The following is a 16581-nucleotide window of genomic DNA, read 5'->3' on the forward strand; positions in this document are numbered from 1 at the left end:
GATTATAACGAAATTTTGCTTTCAAACGTATAAAAAACAAACTCAGTTTTAACTAGAAAGTTCTATAGTTAGTATAATTAAAGGTTGGGTTAGGTTGGCCCAGAAACATTATTTGTCCGTCATCTATTAATAATCAAAGCGTTAAATCTGATCACGAAAGCATAATTATTATAAAAATAACAATCTAAATTTAGTCGGTGCTAGCCTTGCCAAAAAGTGTAGTTCCATCTGAGGCAAAGAAACCAATTTGTCAATTCTAGCCGATGAAAGGAACCGATGTTACTTGCCGCTCGCACTATTACCCTTATTTACCAGAAAATGGTTACCTTGTAATTGTGATTCAGAGCTTGGTTTTTAAATGAAATACAAGATTTTGGTTAATGTTTTACATGTTTATGTTTACAGAATTCAGATTTGGATTACTTGGTTTTGTGAGTTCATAAGGTTTATTGTTTGTTGTCTGATAATTATTTTTTATGATTGTAACAGCTATTACTTTGAATGTTTAGAATCTTGTTTGATCGTTGTGAGCTCATCAAGGTTCATACAGCAACCGTTATCATAGTTGCTTGAGATGATTGTAACGTCAACCTAACAATATGTTCATGGTTTATAAGGTTTAAACTTTATGAATTGAGTAGCAATTTAATAGAAACATCTATCTTTTTAAATGCCTTGAAGACTATGAACATGAACATATATGTAAACTTGCTCCTCAATCTATAAAGTTAAAACCTTATGAAGTATGAACATATTTTTCAGTTGCCTTTACAATCATCACAAGAAAACTATGAAAACCGCTGCAAGAACCCTATCAGCTCACAACTATGAAACAAGACTATGAACATTTAAAACAATATCCTTTACAATCAATTGAAATAATTTTCAAACGACAATGAATAAACTTTATGAACACACAAATAAAGTAATCGAAATATGTAAACTATAAACATGTTAGCATTAACCAAAATCATGTATTTCATTTGAAAACAAATAAGCTCCAATCAATTAAATAAGCTCTGATCAATTATAATTACAAAGTAACCATTTTAATGTGAAAACCTCTGACTGAATTAAGGGTTAGAGGTTTGCTAAAAGGTTTTAAGAAAAACAAACATGTCGTCACACATAAATCTCTTAAATGAAAATAAACATGCCTATCAGATATTTAAAATGTGAATTTTAAAATATTAAATAATTGTTTTTGTTTTAATATATAAAATCATTTAAATATGTATATATCAACATATTTATTAAATAAACTTATAAAAAAAACATAAATGAATAATATTATTATTATTAATGAATATATCATATATATCTATATTATCTATATAAACAAACTACCCTCTAAAAATTTAACACTCTACCTTTAAAATCTCTAATTTACCCTTTTAATTTATACTACCATCAAACACTTCATCCATGAAATTCCAAAACTACCTTTAAAAAAAAATCTTACGCGTGTCCCTTCCTTTCCCTGAAGTTGCTCACATAGTATACCAAAATAACACACATGCGTTACTGAATTTAATAAATAATCAACATAAAAAAACGTTCGCTCTAAAACAACAACGACGGTTTGCACTTTCAGCCGGACTAAGAAACACTTTAGTTGAGTCATACATTCACGTAATAACACGGTACCGCTACTTAACCAACGTTTTTTTCCAATGTCCCGCTGCATCGCGCGTACAAGGCTAGTATACAAATACAAGTTTTATAATGCACAAGTATGACACATCTATATTATATTATAAAGCAGATTCTTTCTAGATTTTCAACATTGAGTTGAAATTTTCAATATTGATTTTAAGTACATCCCCAAAATATCACTCTCATTTATTTTATATTTATCTAAAATAACCATAATACCCTTTCTCTCTCTTCAAATCTCAATCAATCATCTTTTTTCTCTCTCCTCCATAAATCATTTATTCCCTTAATTCATTCAAAATCTTTTATCTCAAAAATCATACATCGATAAATTATAAAAATTGTATGGGTGTTCTTAAAATTTCATGCTCTTTCATTAGAGATGTCATTCGATATACTTTCGACAAATTTTTAAATCCGAGGGCGGAGCCAGTACGGCTAAGGCATTTGACTATCATACTCTATGACATATCAACTCCTATAACTTATCATACTCTATGACCTAGGTATCACCCCACCATCTCACCGCCGCAACGCACGAGTACTTGGTCTCGTTTTAAAAAAAAATGATACTAGTATGAGTATAGACCTCACACTAACAACGTTCTGTCTCTAACCCGTCCTTCCTAGAGGGAAAAGTCACACATACCATGACACGGTCACCCAAAGACGAAACTCGTTCTCCTATTATTTTTATTATTTTTTAAATCCAAGTTTACTAAAATATTTGTATATTAAAAAAGTGTTAATTTAATAAACAGACTAGTCTGGACATTAGAGGTTTTTTAAAAAATTAATCCTTGGTTAGTCGATGTGAAACTGATGTGGCAGACAACACACCATCCCCTTTCGAGGTTTTTCAGGCTCGAGTCCATCTAACATCAGGCCATCGAGTATAGTTTAAACTCAATCAAACTATACTTTATTACCAACTTTTTTTTGGGTAAAGCTTTATTACCAACTTCAAATCACTTTAAAAGATAAATAAAAAGGATGTTATAAACCTCAGATAAATCCAGTAATATCATGTGAAATACAGCTTCACCAAGTGGTTCTCCCTGTAAAAACAAGGACTTGGATACACAGTATCTCATACATTTTGGATTAATTCACCATTGGCACTTTCTTTTATAAAAATATAAAAATAAAAGAAACTCTATCAATTATGACTTATTTGAAGCACAACTGGCTTAAAGCTGTGTTGGCAATCATCACTGCATAACTACAAATTTTTTAAACAAACGAAAATAACAAAAAATAAAATAAAATTACTTTCACTTTCAAAGGGGAAAATAGATCAGAGCGGCTAAGCTGTGTTGCAATGTTGTGGCCTTGAGGGATATATATAATGTTAGACGAGATGGGTACCCGCGCATGTGGCGGTGGCAGCAACGGGCGGTGCTAGTGACGGTGGTGTTAACGATGTGATTATTAATTTTAAAGTAATAGATGTAAATGGTAATGTAGTTATTTTATGGTTAAGAGATGTATATTTTGTAAATAACTTTATCAAAAATTTATTAGAGATTTTAGGTGAAAATTTTTAAATTAATTAATAAATGAGATAGATAGTTTGAAAAAATATGGGTGTAAAATATTTTAATAATATATTGGATAAATTTAGTATGTGAGTTAAGAATGTGTTAAAAATTAATGTTAGTTTGTTTATTAATATAGTATGGATATAGATTAAGGAATAAAGGGTTTGGTGGTAGTGTAAATTAAAATGGTAAAATAGGAATTTTAAAGGTAGAATGTTTAATTTGGGAGGGGGTAGTTTGTTTATACAGGGAGTATAGATATGACTTTATTTTTTGGTAGGGTTTTACCATTGGACCTTTGTCTGCTATCGTGGGCCGGCCCATTGGGTAAACCTAATCATCTTGCCCCAATTATTTATTTTGTAATTGGTGGTAGTAATTACAGACTAATTTGGTTGCTATAGTAACATGTTAGTAGGGTTTTTGTAAACAAACTAATTAGGTAAAGTAAAACCAGTTGGTGTAGTTTATTAAAATAGGTTAGTAGAAATGAGAAATCTTTGTGTGGTGAAAATAGGCTTTTAAGTGTGTCTTACATGTTATGTAGCCGTCATTAGAAATTTTAACATAATGTTGAATCAAATTCAAAGATACATAGTTCACAATATTCCAATAGCTTATAGCTCGTAACTACTCTTTCATTTTTAAGTCGTATATTTAAGAGATTCGAGACTAAGGTTCTAGAAAATACGAAAATATCTTTTTATCAGTAATAACTTATTAGTTATTACATTCGAAAGTAAAAAAACAAACAAAAAAAAGGTTGTTCAATAAAGTTTTTTCGAGGTTCTTAATAACATAAACAGGTTTTCAGAGATCATTTTACAACCAGTCTCTCTATATTTGGATGACAAAATTATCGTTGTTGTGGGGTCCGTTTATTATAATTATACAATCATAACACAAAGCATCCTAATTCTCAACCGAATATAGTTGAGCCAAACATTTAGGCTAGAAAAGCTCAACTTAAGACATCAACTGGGCTTGGTTGACTAATGCGCCCAATAAAGTTGGTTAGGAAACGTACAATTAAAAAACGGTCGTTAATTAACTCAACCTAACTCAATAGAAGAATAAGATCCAGGGTATCAATGTGCACACACAAGACCAACAGGTTAGTTAACTTGAAGCACATAAATACCGTACATAAATATAGTTTTTACTTGATTCAACAAAACACAAAACAGGAGATAAAACAATATCGACCACAATAAACCAAAACACAAAACTGTTTGGAGCAGTGAAAACGAGATAATGGCATTCTTATTGATTTTTAACAAAAGCATGATGAGTAGATAATAGAGTAACCACGAAAACGTAACATAAAATTACATCAACCACAATACACCAACTCATATGTGTCTAAAAGAGACCAGTATCATGGTAGATTCAAAAATCACTTACTAATGTATCCATCATATAGTTCAGGATCATCAAGAGATATATCATCATAATCATCATCATACGTCTCAAGGAATGGAAATTTCATTAATGGTCAAGATATGCTTCTAAACATATCACCATAAGGTGTATGTATTGTTTTATTTTTTATTTTTTTTTGTAAATAAAAAACACTTTATCATAAAATCCAAGGCAAATGCATATAGATCGAACAGATTCAATTCTAAAATGTCTGTTAGTTTTAGGATTTTAATCATAAAATCCAATGCAAATGTAATTCTAATATGTCATGTTCGTTACAGGATCAGGGGTAAGAACCCTCATTAGAGTCATTTCCAATCCAAACAATTTAAGTCCTTTACAATTACCATATTTTTAACAATATCTGAAGCTGCCCGCCTGCCCGTAACTGAATACAAATGCAAGTACAACAAAAAAGGAATTATACGTACTTTTATATCTCAAGTACATTGGCCGTCACATCGGATGGAAGATCCAAGGGCCATCTAGTCGATTTTAGAGGCCTTGTTCTATTATAAGTATCTTGGCTACCGGTTTATTAAGGTAACATAGTTCGTCGCAAAAGTATTATGTTTTGCATAGAAAGACGCTATGTAATACTCTGTAATATACTATTTCATATTTCTCACAACGCTGGTAGCTTGTGATCATTTTACTCAAGGATTTCAGCTATTTCAGGAATGTTTAAGCTACCCCCAACTCGCCAAGCCCATACCAACTTCATTTGCAACACACGTCAGTCTTTGTTGTAATTAACAGTAATGGTTGTATAAATAAAGTATTAGGGTTGCGATTAATTTACAACATATTTTTATCATTTACAATGATTATATGTTTAAGATAATTGTACAGCAAGTATGTTGATATGCTTAAAACATATACTTAAAATATGTTTAATACATTAGATATTTCATGTTTGACAGTATTGACACATATATCATGTTGTGTTTTTCCTCTTATCTTTACCACTCATCATACAATGTGTCATGATCTTATCATTTGGTATATTTTTAGGCATACAAATAAGTCTATTTATCATTATCCTTAAAAAAAAATATAAAAAATAGTTTTATGAATAGATTTTGATACCCAATAAACAAAATGTCAAAAATGAGTCTGACAAAAAAAATTGACAATAGTTCAATGGTTTTATGAAAATACATTTTGATAGTCAACAAACACCAGTTAAAAGATTCTGGGGTCGGATTAAGATTAAAACTACTTGAAAATGACCCAATTCCCTTATGTCTAACAGATTCTGGGGTCACGTATATGTTAAACAGTTCAGTGTGGTCAAAGCCATTGAAAATAACCAGCAACCGTCTGGTTATGTTTGGTTTCAATGGGTTGAATGCGAGTCAAGGACGGGTGTGTAAAATGACCATACATGATGAGGTATGTATACGGGTTCCGTAGACTACCTGAATTTTCTCAATAACAGCAAATAGTTCTGCGTAGATGATTTGAGGGACCGCAATGAAACTAATGTACCCTTTGAAGAAAAGTTCTACTCCAGGAGTCTATAACTGTCATATTACAGTTGTTTGTAACTTGTTGCGTTACAGTAGTACCATACTCTACATCAATAAAAGTTGTCTTCGAATTGGTACTGATGTCAAATCAAAATTTGGAGCCACATTCGAAAAGATTTAAGTTAAAAACGCCCAGTTTGGATATGGACATTCGTAGACCCAATTAGGTCCACTGTATCGCACACAATGAAGCCACAAACCTTCTTCACTGCCATCGTATCTGCATTCCATAATGTAATTATTCTTAACGGATCCAATTTCACATGTACTAAAATGAAAGAATATATGATGCATCTAAATAGCATTTTCCAAGAAAGAAGAATATCGAAATGGGAAAATGTTAAATGGCGGATGTAATGCATTGATTTGCAAGAGTTTATTACCCTATAGGAGCCAAGTTTGGGCAATTTGTGCACATTGGATCAATGTCAAAATCTTCAGTAGAATCTTCAGGCGCAGAAGTGCAATCATCAGAGTTGACTTGCAACGGATGGTTTGACTTGACTGTGGTTTTATGAGCAGTAAATGCTCTCCTAGAGCTACTACTATCAGCATAATCAGTAAGGTAGAGCATGTCGTTGGCTATTGGGTGACCCATTGATTGCAGGTGTACACGAATCTATATAACATTAAGGGGTAAAAAGGAAAAAAAGAAAAAAGAAGGTCAAAGCCCAATAATTCTGATATGGCAATTAGAGGTGGCAGTTTCAACAAAGGGTTGATTTAGATTGTACAAACAGGTCCAATGGGTCAAAACGAAAACTCATTAAATAGTAAACAGGGTCAAAAGAGGAATATTGGATGTTTTCAACATCTTAATCTGATTTGTATTAACAAATTACATCAGATTATGATATATTAATGGCATAGATATTATTTCACTATTCATAGTATATATTATTTGTAATCAAATTCAATTTAATACAATTTTAGCTGCTAAACCTAGAAAAATATTACCAGGTGTCCAGGTCAACATAACTACCCAGCCCCTACAAAAAAATGTTTGTTGTATTGCCTGAAGGATTTCACCCCTTTCCCAACCTGCTCGCCACACCCATTTTGCCACCTCTACCTGCATCCAGCAAATATAATAGAAATGTTAACAGAAAACATGCATCTCTTACTTGATGAGTTCTTCCGGTGATGGGATGACATGATACAATACTAAATTTTCCATTTGTAGAAATCCTGGTAAACTTTGTACATGCAGCCTTCCCGTTTAAAGTACTCTTGGCCTTTTCATCTGTGTCCTCTGCCTACGCATAGAACAATATCCATTATATACAACGAAAATCAGACAGCAAAGATCACATATTCTCTGCATCAAGTAGGAATGAAAGTGAAAATCTCATAAGTAAATGTCACTCGGACACAACTTTATTACCTCTACTGAACTCCTTCCTTCTCGAGCATTGAAATTTACCCTAAGATTGACAACTTGCTGGATAAAAATTGAAAACGGATAACACAACAAAATACATTACTATTAGCTACATGCCTAAAGTCGCAAAATAAGAGGGTTGGGAAATAGGTCAACATAGGTAATTTGTGTACAGGTAAGGCAAGGTTAACCCGAAAGAAGTTGCCCGGAAAATTAAATAAAACTTATATCAGCAATTCAGCAATAATTTTGGTCAAAATTTGCATATTAGTTCTATAATTATCTATTTTCAACACAAGTTATTTAAAGAATTATACATCAAAAATATATATTTTTAAACAGTTTCACCCATTTGGCCCGTTTCCTTTCTAGCTCTCTCTATATTTGAGCCGTTAAGAAAAAGATAACCCGAACGGACTAATTTTACCAGTTTGCCACATCTAACATTTTCATTAGCAATCTATTTATTCGCCCACTTGACACATTCATATTTGACCCATTTGTAGCATCTGACATTTCATTAACTATCTATTAACACCCCCACTCGACATATTTATCCATTTGACCCATTTCCTTTTTTAACTTAACGTTCATCTTTGTATGAAATGTATACCTCCTCCTCAGGAAATTCCCCAACGACTTTCGCAATATATTGTTTCTGTACCATCCCAGATTCAATCTGACATACAACAAAGATGCGTCAATTTTTAGGTATAAGGACAGGAACCATGTGATAGAATGGAAAATAAGACACCACATTTAAGATGAAGGGATGAGGAATATATTAAGACTCCAACAATAAAGTGATCGATCATGAATCAGAATCTATAATACTTGGACCCAGGTTTCATTAAACTTTATTAATAATTTACTCCAGATGAGGGGAAATGCTGTAGTATCACCTGTTGTCTGAAAATCTCAGCTTGAGAAGCACTTCTGGCAAGAATAAGAAGTCCCGAGACCAATCGATCTAGCCGGTGAATAGCTTGTCGTATAGTCAAGAAACACAACATACTTTAAATCTATAAACAAACTACCAGAACAGAGATAAAAGGTGTGGATACTAATTTATCAAATAAAAATTGGATACGAAAGAGAGGTGCCAAGTCATGTTCTGCCTGAAGAATACCAACAACTGTATTCTTACGATATTGACCACATGGATGCACCTAGAAAAAAAGCAAATTATGTAATGAGTAACATAAAGCTTGCTAAAAATGAAAAGATTGAGTTATTGGAAACCTATACTATTATATCTGGTGTACAGGTTTGCAATTAAGGAGGCATGCAAATGCAATAGATAAAAGCTTTTAACTTACTGGAACCGATGCAGGCTTACAAACCGTTAGAACATCTTCTCCTTTATGCAGAATTGTAACATCCAAAGCCATCACTGGGGGTTCATGCCTACATCCTTCCATATAGAATTCAGAGCTCGATTTTGTAATTGTATAGCCAAAATTAGGAAGTAAAGAGAACTCATGGTTTAGTGAGATAGTTTAAAGAATAGAATATTGAGTAAAACACACCTATGTAAGAAATGACTAATTTTTTGTGATGACTGAACTATGTATGAAACAGGCACTGTCTTTCCATCGACTTGTATGCGACCAGACTTAACAGCAGAATCCTACAAGTTTCCAAATATATGATAAAATCATAATAACTATTTGGATGATTCACAGACATCGCATAATGTAAGGTTGATCAAATTGGCCGAAATTTTGAAATTGCTCCAAGATCATTGAAAGTGAAACTCTCTAATAAAAATTTGTACACAGAACAAGGTTCCCCATCCCCAAAAGCTTTATGTGCTCTATATGATATAAGATTCAACACAAATTTTCCCTGGAACTCAAAGTAGAAACAATGTTTTGTACCGCAAAATGATTGGAACACAATGCAATGACAAAACAATAAAACTCAATGACATATTGGGATACTGCATTTATCTTGAAGCCTATATAAAGGGAGTTCAAAGCCATGTTAATACACATGACACATTGTGTTGTGTTTTATCTTGTTGCCACATCGAGCATCCTTATTTCATCCGTGTATCATTGCAACCATTTCTTCATGAAGCATAACACTGTTTTTGCATCAAATATTATGGCATGTAATTATTGAGGCTAACAATGTATAGACCGTTTAATAACTTTAAGCACTTGGGGCATTCTTATTATCCTTGTTTGTATTCTTTAGCTACTGATAAGTGTTAACCTTTATTAGTAGTCTGCATCCTCTAACAAGAATAACTATTTGTCGACCGGTCAAAACTCAGTGTTATCTCAGTCGAACAATTACATTAATAAAATTACCAAATTAACAACACATCTTGTACATATACATACTTACATAATAATCACGCTTTCGACCTTTGAATTCATCCGCAAACAAATCGACAATCGTCTTCCCGGCCCATCGATTCTTAGCCTAACAAGCAAAATTTTCCAACACTCTAATCTCCAATAATTTCAACATGAGATACATACAAACAAATATATATACATACATATATATATATGATGTGGTAGGAGGAATACATACATGAGAAATGAATTCGAAGTAGTAGGGTTTAACGTATCGAATACCTGAAATATATACACATACATATATTTAGGGTTTAAGATATATATATATACATACAGATAGATACAAATAGATAAGTATTACCGTTACGGAAGATATAGTCATGGCGCTCCGGTGGATTGGCCGGAGTTTGCCATACAATCTCCATGTTTTCTCTGTTTCTCTTCATATGTTAAAACCTTTTTTATTTTGTACACATTTTTATTTATATTTTTTTTAATCCATTTTTTTTCACTATATATTTAGGTTTTTGACTTAATTGACTTTTCATAGTTCGAGCTTGAAAAGTTAGTGTTCAATTAGTTGGAATAATAAAAACGAGTTGTAAGTTTATATGAGCTCGAACGTGCGTTATGAGTTGAGTTTATCGAGTCGTGAATGACTAACTTGAGATACCTAAACGAATAACTAAACAAAGATTGAAGTTGAGTTTAAACAATTGTAACAAATATTCGAGTTTCAGAAGTTTTTTTTGAAGCTAATCTTTTTGCATCTCTGTACAGGTTGTATGTCGTTCAGCCGGAAAAGAATAGGATTGAAACATAAGTAAAAAAATAACACAGGAGAACCTTGGTACGATTTTAACTGGTTAGTGTTGTTTAATTTTGGTCCGGACTAGCCCTGATTCTGTACAAGCCAAATATTGTGAAAGATGAACCTAGAAAAGTAAAAAGAAAAAAAAAATTTATTCCGAGAAGTACAAGTAGTTGCTATAAATCATATTACAGCATGGTAATACATAGTAAAGCTGAACGGTTTAAGTTCAAATGCACCTATGATCAACATGAACAATACCTACAAAAAGAACAACCTCAATCACCCACAACAAAAAGGACAATAAAGCTACCACGCAGTCAAACATATCTAAAGTTGTTTCAAAACTTTCTCAGCAGCATCTATCGTCCGTTGAATATCCTCTTGTGTGTGAGCCAAACCAGTAAATCCGGCCTCAAACTGAGAAGGAGCGAAATACACACCTTCTTCCAACATTCCTCTATAAAACTTAGCAAACTTAGCTGTATCACTCTTTTTAGCATCCTCAAAACTATAGACCGGGCCATCCGTGAAAAAGAACCCAAACATGCCACTAATATGTCCTCCACATATCGCATGTCCTGCCTTTTTGCCTGCATTTACAATTCCCTCTACAAGTTGGCCCGTTATTTTGTCCAAGTATTCATAAGTTCCTGACCCTTGAAGCCGCTTAAGAGTGTGAATTCCAGCTGTCATGGCAAGTGGGTTCCCACTCAAGGTCCCAGCTTGGTACATGGGACCTGCAGGAGCCACCATCTCCATTATTTCCCGCCTACCGCCATAAGCACCCACCGGAAGCCCGCCACCGATAATCTTCCCTAGTGTTGTCAAATCAGGAGTTATACCATAATACTCCTGGGCCCCACCGTAAGCCAAACGGAACCCCGTCATAACTTCATCAAATATTAGGAGGGCGTCATTTTCTTTAGTAATTTTTTGAAGAAAACTCAAAAACTCAGGTTTTGGTGTGATGAAGCCCGAGTTCCCTACAACGGGCTCAAGTATAACAGCGGCGATTTCACCCTTGTGGGCGCTGAATAGACTTTCAACGGTGGCAATGTCATTGTAGGGTGATGTTAGGGTGTCTGAAGTGGCTGATTTTGGGACACCAGGAGAGTCAGGAAGCCCAAGAGTGGCAACTCCACTGCCTGCTTTAACGAGGAAAGGATCAGCATGGCCATGGTAACAACCCTCAAATTTTACAATTTTTGTTTTTCCAGTGAAAGCACGGGCCAACCGAAGTACACCCATGCATGCTTCAGTTCCTGAGTTGACAAAACGAACCATTTCAATACTGGGAACAGCCTCAATGACCATTTTAGCAAGTACATTTTCTAGAAGACATGGTGCTCCAAAACTGGTTCCTTTTTTCATTGTTTCCGCCAAGGCTGCAAGTACCTGTTGCATAGTTGTTTTAGAGAAAAGAATTTAAGTGATAAGTATTTCTACGTATATGCAACTTATAGAAGGCATGGAAGAACTAGTCGACGCCTTTTAATGGGGTTTGGGTGTGTGTTTCGAAAGTGATAGGAGATATTGAATAATTAGAATCAGGTAATCATCTGTACCAAATGGGTTCTAACCAATACTGTAGTAATCAGATTTTCAAATAAGATGACCAAAAATGCCGATTTATCAGAAGAAAAAAAACGAGACATTCTGAACGCAGATCCAAACGGCCCCTTCAGCAAACTAAGTAGGTTTTTATTGGTAACTATATACTGCCTCTGTTTTTCTTTGTAGCTTTACAATTTTTTATCATAACAATGTTGGGTATGTAATTTAAAGGACTCAAAGAAAACAAATCTCTAACAGCATATTATGATAGAAGATGGGATTGAACCTCGTCATCTGCGTGGCCAATGATCGCGGGTCCCCATGAACCGACATAATCGATATACTCATTCCCATCAATGTCAAACATGTGTGAACCTTTTACTGAATCAATTATTATAGGCTGCCCACCAACTGATTTGAAAGCACGGACTGGGGAATTAACACCTCCTGGCATCAACTCCTGCCAACAAAAAGTGCAAAAAAAAAAAATCACAACCAAACACTTTAAGCCAACATTCTCAATCAATAATATACAGCAACAAATGAGATTAAACGAAACGGGATACAAAACCATACATAAAACTTGGCATAAGATGCCTGTAAGAGTATCATTCAGCTATATAGGCTGCATTTGAACTCTCCAAATTAGTTCACATAGTATTTATATATGCATAGCCAGTTAACCAGATTGCAACTCAAGAAGTTACCAATTCAACCTCTCTGTTGACAACTAGTAACATGATTAAGCAAAGCAAGTATTCGTTTCAATATAGATGCTCTTCACCATCCTGGCTTAGCATCACAATAAAATTTACTTTTCTATAGAAATCATCCTCTTCAAAACTAAGAATGTGCTCCTTACAAGTTGTTTTTTCAACAGTTTTTACGGCATGAAGTGAACTTAAGAGATGACGCCTTATCAATTAGAAATTTTTACATGCTAATATTTGGCTACATTAAAGCTATATATAGTTTTGACTTATATGCTTACAACTCGCCTCAAAAGTTTATTTGAAAAAAAAAAAGATGCGGACTTCTTTCTAGATACAAAACAAGCTTCTATATATAAATATCCACACAAAAATAGGGCCTAAAGCCCTAAAGTCCTGGATTTAGCAGCTTTACCCTTGAGAAACCCTTAAATTCCTAATAAAAATCATTTCTTAATCTGCCTAAGCCGATAAATGCAAATGTTGTTACTTTGATCTTCCATTTCTTATCCTTGTACCAAACAACCTTTTTTGTCCACCATATAAAAACCAACCAAACATCATCACACATTATACGAGTACAACATTTACGCAGTCTTGAATTAGCTTATCTTCTAAGCTTATTAAATTCTCATTTTCTAGCTTAGAAGCTTACCAACTTGAGCTAATTTGCTGCTTTCAGCACTTAAAGCTCGGCCGAAAGAATGAGCAATTGGGGGCTGTTATAAAAATTCACTAAGCCCAGAAAAATAAAGTTAATCCTAACAATTCCCTAAACATTATTTTTCACTAAATGTAACACATTTACATCAACCAGTTAAATCTTGAACCTATATACAACCAATTATACAACCTTCAACCACTATATTGTTAAAGACATACATATACAAATCTTGAACCTATAGATACATATATGTATATGTATGTAAGAAAGAAAGAAAGAAAGAAACCTTGGCAGCATTGAAAGCTTCTTCAGATTTCTTGAGGGTAAAAGTCTTTTTCTTGTCATCAACAGAAACTGTCATTTTAACAGAAGATAAACAGCAACGCGGTGATGATGAAGAAGATCGAGGTACAGAAGATGATGACATGAGAGTTGGTTTGTTGGTCAACTTTGATGGCCAGCATAACCCTATCCCTGCCATTTTTTATTTTATTTTTTTAAATTTTAATTCTATCTGTGTGTGTGATTTTGTGTTTGGTTTTTTTTGGATGTTGAAGAAGATAAGAAAAAATCCCAAGTTTTCTGTTTCTATTGGTCTTTTTAAGGAACAAAATGAGATGAAAATAATTGTTGGGGGAAAGGTCAGATTTATTTTTGTTTCAGTATGTGAACTTTTGAGATACATACATATCACCCCCTCCTATTTGACTAAGGTCAATAGAGTTATTTACATTTTAGAGGATATTGATTCACGGATAAACAAAAATTTCCAATTCTTGATCTCGTCTTGATACGAAAAAGTTGTATCAAATTTCATATCGGACTTAGAGTAGTATCTACCTTTTGTGATTTTTAGAATCAATGACGGGATCGTTAAATACTGAAAATATCAAGATATAATAGTTCATATAAGGTTAAAATCGGTACCATATATTGATTATTTTTGGGCTAGTTTTCCTGGTAGCAAGACTGACTAATACGAGAAGATACTACTCTCAAGTCTAAAAGTCTATACTTATGGTTATGTTTTCCTTAATGCTATAACAACTTACACCTTATTTTAAAAAAATTCGAATATTTAGTCAATTTCAACATATAGTCTAATAACGTGCCAAAAAAGGACTTACGAGATCGACGGGAGTTGGGAATCTCGGCTAAAGGGAAGGTGTGAACTTGGAGTTGGGGTTTCCCGTATGTTTTACGTTTGATAATCAAATCAAATACACAATGACATTAGGCCATTTAACACATGTCGTTTATTTATAAACCTTTTTAGTTGGATAAGAAAAATAATAATAAGAACACTAATAATTATAGTTAGATACACTCCAGATCAATTTAACGAATAGTCAAGCACCCGCTCTACAATTGATAACCATGACTGTGCCTATTGTAAGTTGTTTTAAAAATGACAATACATAAAAACTGGTGATTTTTTGCAGTTTTGAAACACTTGTCGGTTGCTCCGGTTCTACTCTCATTTTAGAACTGATCTTAATGGACACATAGTTGCAATTTGCAACTTCAGAACGGGTCATAATGGGCGTCCAATGACTTGTTTTTCGATGAAAAGGGAAAGCTCTAATTAAGCGACTCAAATCACACTACCATATAGGGTGAGCAAAAACCGAACCGTAAAACTAAAAACCAACAAAACCAAACCGAAAAAGCCGAAAACCGAAGGAAATCCATTGGTTTGGTTTTTATTTTTTAAAACCGAACCAAACCAATTATATATTAATTTTGTTTTATATTTATATCATATTACATTTATATTTATTACTTATAATTCATAAACATGTTAATATATTTAAACTTTTTGTCTTTTTAGCGTACAAATCTATATAAATTGTATGTTTTAGATGAAAACGTACAAGAAAATCAATTCGTTTTATAAAAGTTATAACAATTTTAACACCTAAATAATATAATTAGTTAATAAAAAGCATCTCTATATTTTAACTTCTATATCATAGTTTTTTTTGTTAACAATTGAAAATTAAATTTATAACATAATAAACAAAAAAGTAAAAAAAAAAAATATATAAAAAAAACCAAACAAAAACTGAAACCGATTGAAACCAAACCAACAAACTGAACCAAACAAAAACCAAATCCAATGAATTTGGTTTTCTAAAAACCGAATAGATCGATTCGGGTTTCAGTTTTAGCCAAAAACCGACCCATACTCACCCCTACCATACATTATGGTTGTTGGAAAACTATTGTCGTCAACGCATTCGTCATTGTTGAGACACCCCTCTCAGACAACCACCAATACAATTGTCACTGTTGATAACGGGTTTACACTTACGTTTGTTGTGACTTATGATATTTATTACTATCTTTGTTTTCTAGTTTCATTAATGGTAGCAATGTGAGCAAAAAATGGAGTATTAAATTTTCAAGGCTCACAGTTTTATGACTTAAATGACAAACTTCATATAATAATAAAGCTTTTGTATATTCTTAAACAAATTACCAAAACAGGTAAAAGCATGAACGCAAAAAACCCAATTGGGCCTGTGACCCGTAGGCCGTAGTGAACTGAACCTGTTGCTTTTGCCACCTTTTAGTTGTTTTTGACCAGCTAACCATGACTCGTACTTATTTTAGACAAGATGTTTTTAATTTTTTCGAACCATCTTGAATAGGCAATTTCTTGTCAAGTTTCTCTTACATTAGAGAAATCATACGGAGAATCCACCCATTAACCCCACCAAATAAATCGGCATATGTGAGCAACCCACTTAAAATAAAAATTTAATCGATGGATCACCACATACTTTTTCAACTTATACATGGTTACATATTAATTTTTTTTTGTGTATATGCCTCAGAAACTTTTTCTTTTAACACATGGCTTATGGTTACACTTCAACTTTTTATATTAATATATATTACTTACAAACTTCTTACAAACTTCTAATGTTTGTCCACTGATTAGAAGTTTGTTGGGAATATAAAATAATATTCTCTCCGCCCTATTTTAATT

The 16581-nt window shown here is 33.1% G+C and overlaps 2 protein-coding genes and 1 non-coding gene across 3 annotated transcripts; all 3 read right to left on the bottom strand.

The window, feature by feature from the left end:
* Positions 1-2658: 2658 nt before the first annotated feature.
* Positions 2659-2776, bottom strand: LOC122609593. The gene has a single exon (XR_006325344.1). It is a non-coding gene; the product is annotated as a small nucleolar RNA Z278 (small nucleolar RNA).
* Positions 2777-6096: 3320 nt separating this feature from the next.
* On the bottom strand, positions 6097-10320 carry LOC122607355 (RNA pseudouridine synthase 7-like). Its single transcript, XM_043780311.1, has 12 exons — positions 10206-10320; positions 10080-10123; positions 9888-9965; positions 9062-9162; positions 8852-8939; positions 8623-8701; positions 8435-8517; positions 8146-8211; positions 7536-7592; positions 7276-7407; positions 6535-6770; positions 6097-6371 (listed from the first exon to the last, which is right to left on the bottom strand). Exons 1-12 carry the CDS (start codon positions 10288-10290, stop codon positions 6269-6271), a joined length of 1152 nt encoding a protein of 383 aa, XP_043636246.1. The 5' UTR covers positions 10291-10320; the 3' UTR covers positions 6097-6268.
* Positions 10321-10788: 468 nt separating this feature from the next.
* LOC122606918 (glutamate-1-semialdehyde 2,1-aminomutase, chloroplastic-like) lies at positions 10789-14167 on the bottom strand. The gene is made up of 3 exons (XM_043779808.1): positions 13873-14167; positions 12499-12672; positions 10789-12053 (listed from the first exon to the last, which is right to left on the bottom strand). The coding sequence occupies exons 1-3, from the start codon at positions 14065-14067 to the stop codon at positions 10986-10988; spliced, it is 1437 nt and encodes a 478-aa protein (XP_043635743.1). The 5' UTR covers positions 14068-14167; the 3' UTR covers positions 10789-10985.
* Positions 14168-16581: the final 2414 nt, after the last annotated feature.

Source organism: Erigeron canadensis, chromosome 7 (genome assembly GCF_010389155.1).
Source record: "Erigeron canadensis isolate Cc75 chromosome 7, C_canadensis_v1, whole genome shotgun sequence".
In the NCBI taxonomy this organism is placed as follows: Eukaryota; Viridiplantae; Streptophyta; class Magnoliopsida; order Asterales; family Asteraceae; genus Erigeron; species Erigeron canadensis.

Coding starts and splice junctions, on each gene's coding strand:
- LOC122607355 (XM_043780311.1), bottom strand. CDS start 10,290: ATGAAGAGAAACAGAGAAAACATGGAGATTGTATGGCAAACTCCGGCC. Junction 9,163..9,887: donor GTCGAAAGCGTGATTATTAT/GTAAGTATGTAT, acceptor GGAAACTTGTAG/GATTCTGCTGTTAAGTCTGG. Junction 8,702..8,851: donor GTAAGCCTGCATCGGTTCCA/GTAAGTTAAAAG, acceptor CTTTTTTTCTAG/GTGCATCCATGTGGTCAATA.
- LOC122606918 (XM_043779808.1), bottom strand. CDS start 14,067: ATGGCAGGGATAGGGTTATGCTGGCCATCAAAGTTGACCAACAAACCA. Junction 12,673..13,872: donor AAGCTTTCAATGCTGCCAAG/GTTTCTTTCTTT, acceptor TTTTGTTGGCAG/GAGTTGATGCCAGGAGGTGT. Junction 12,054..12,498: donor TTGGCCACGCAGATGACGAG/GTTCAATCCCAT, acceptor ACTATGCAACAG/GTACTTGCAGCCTTGGCGGA.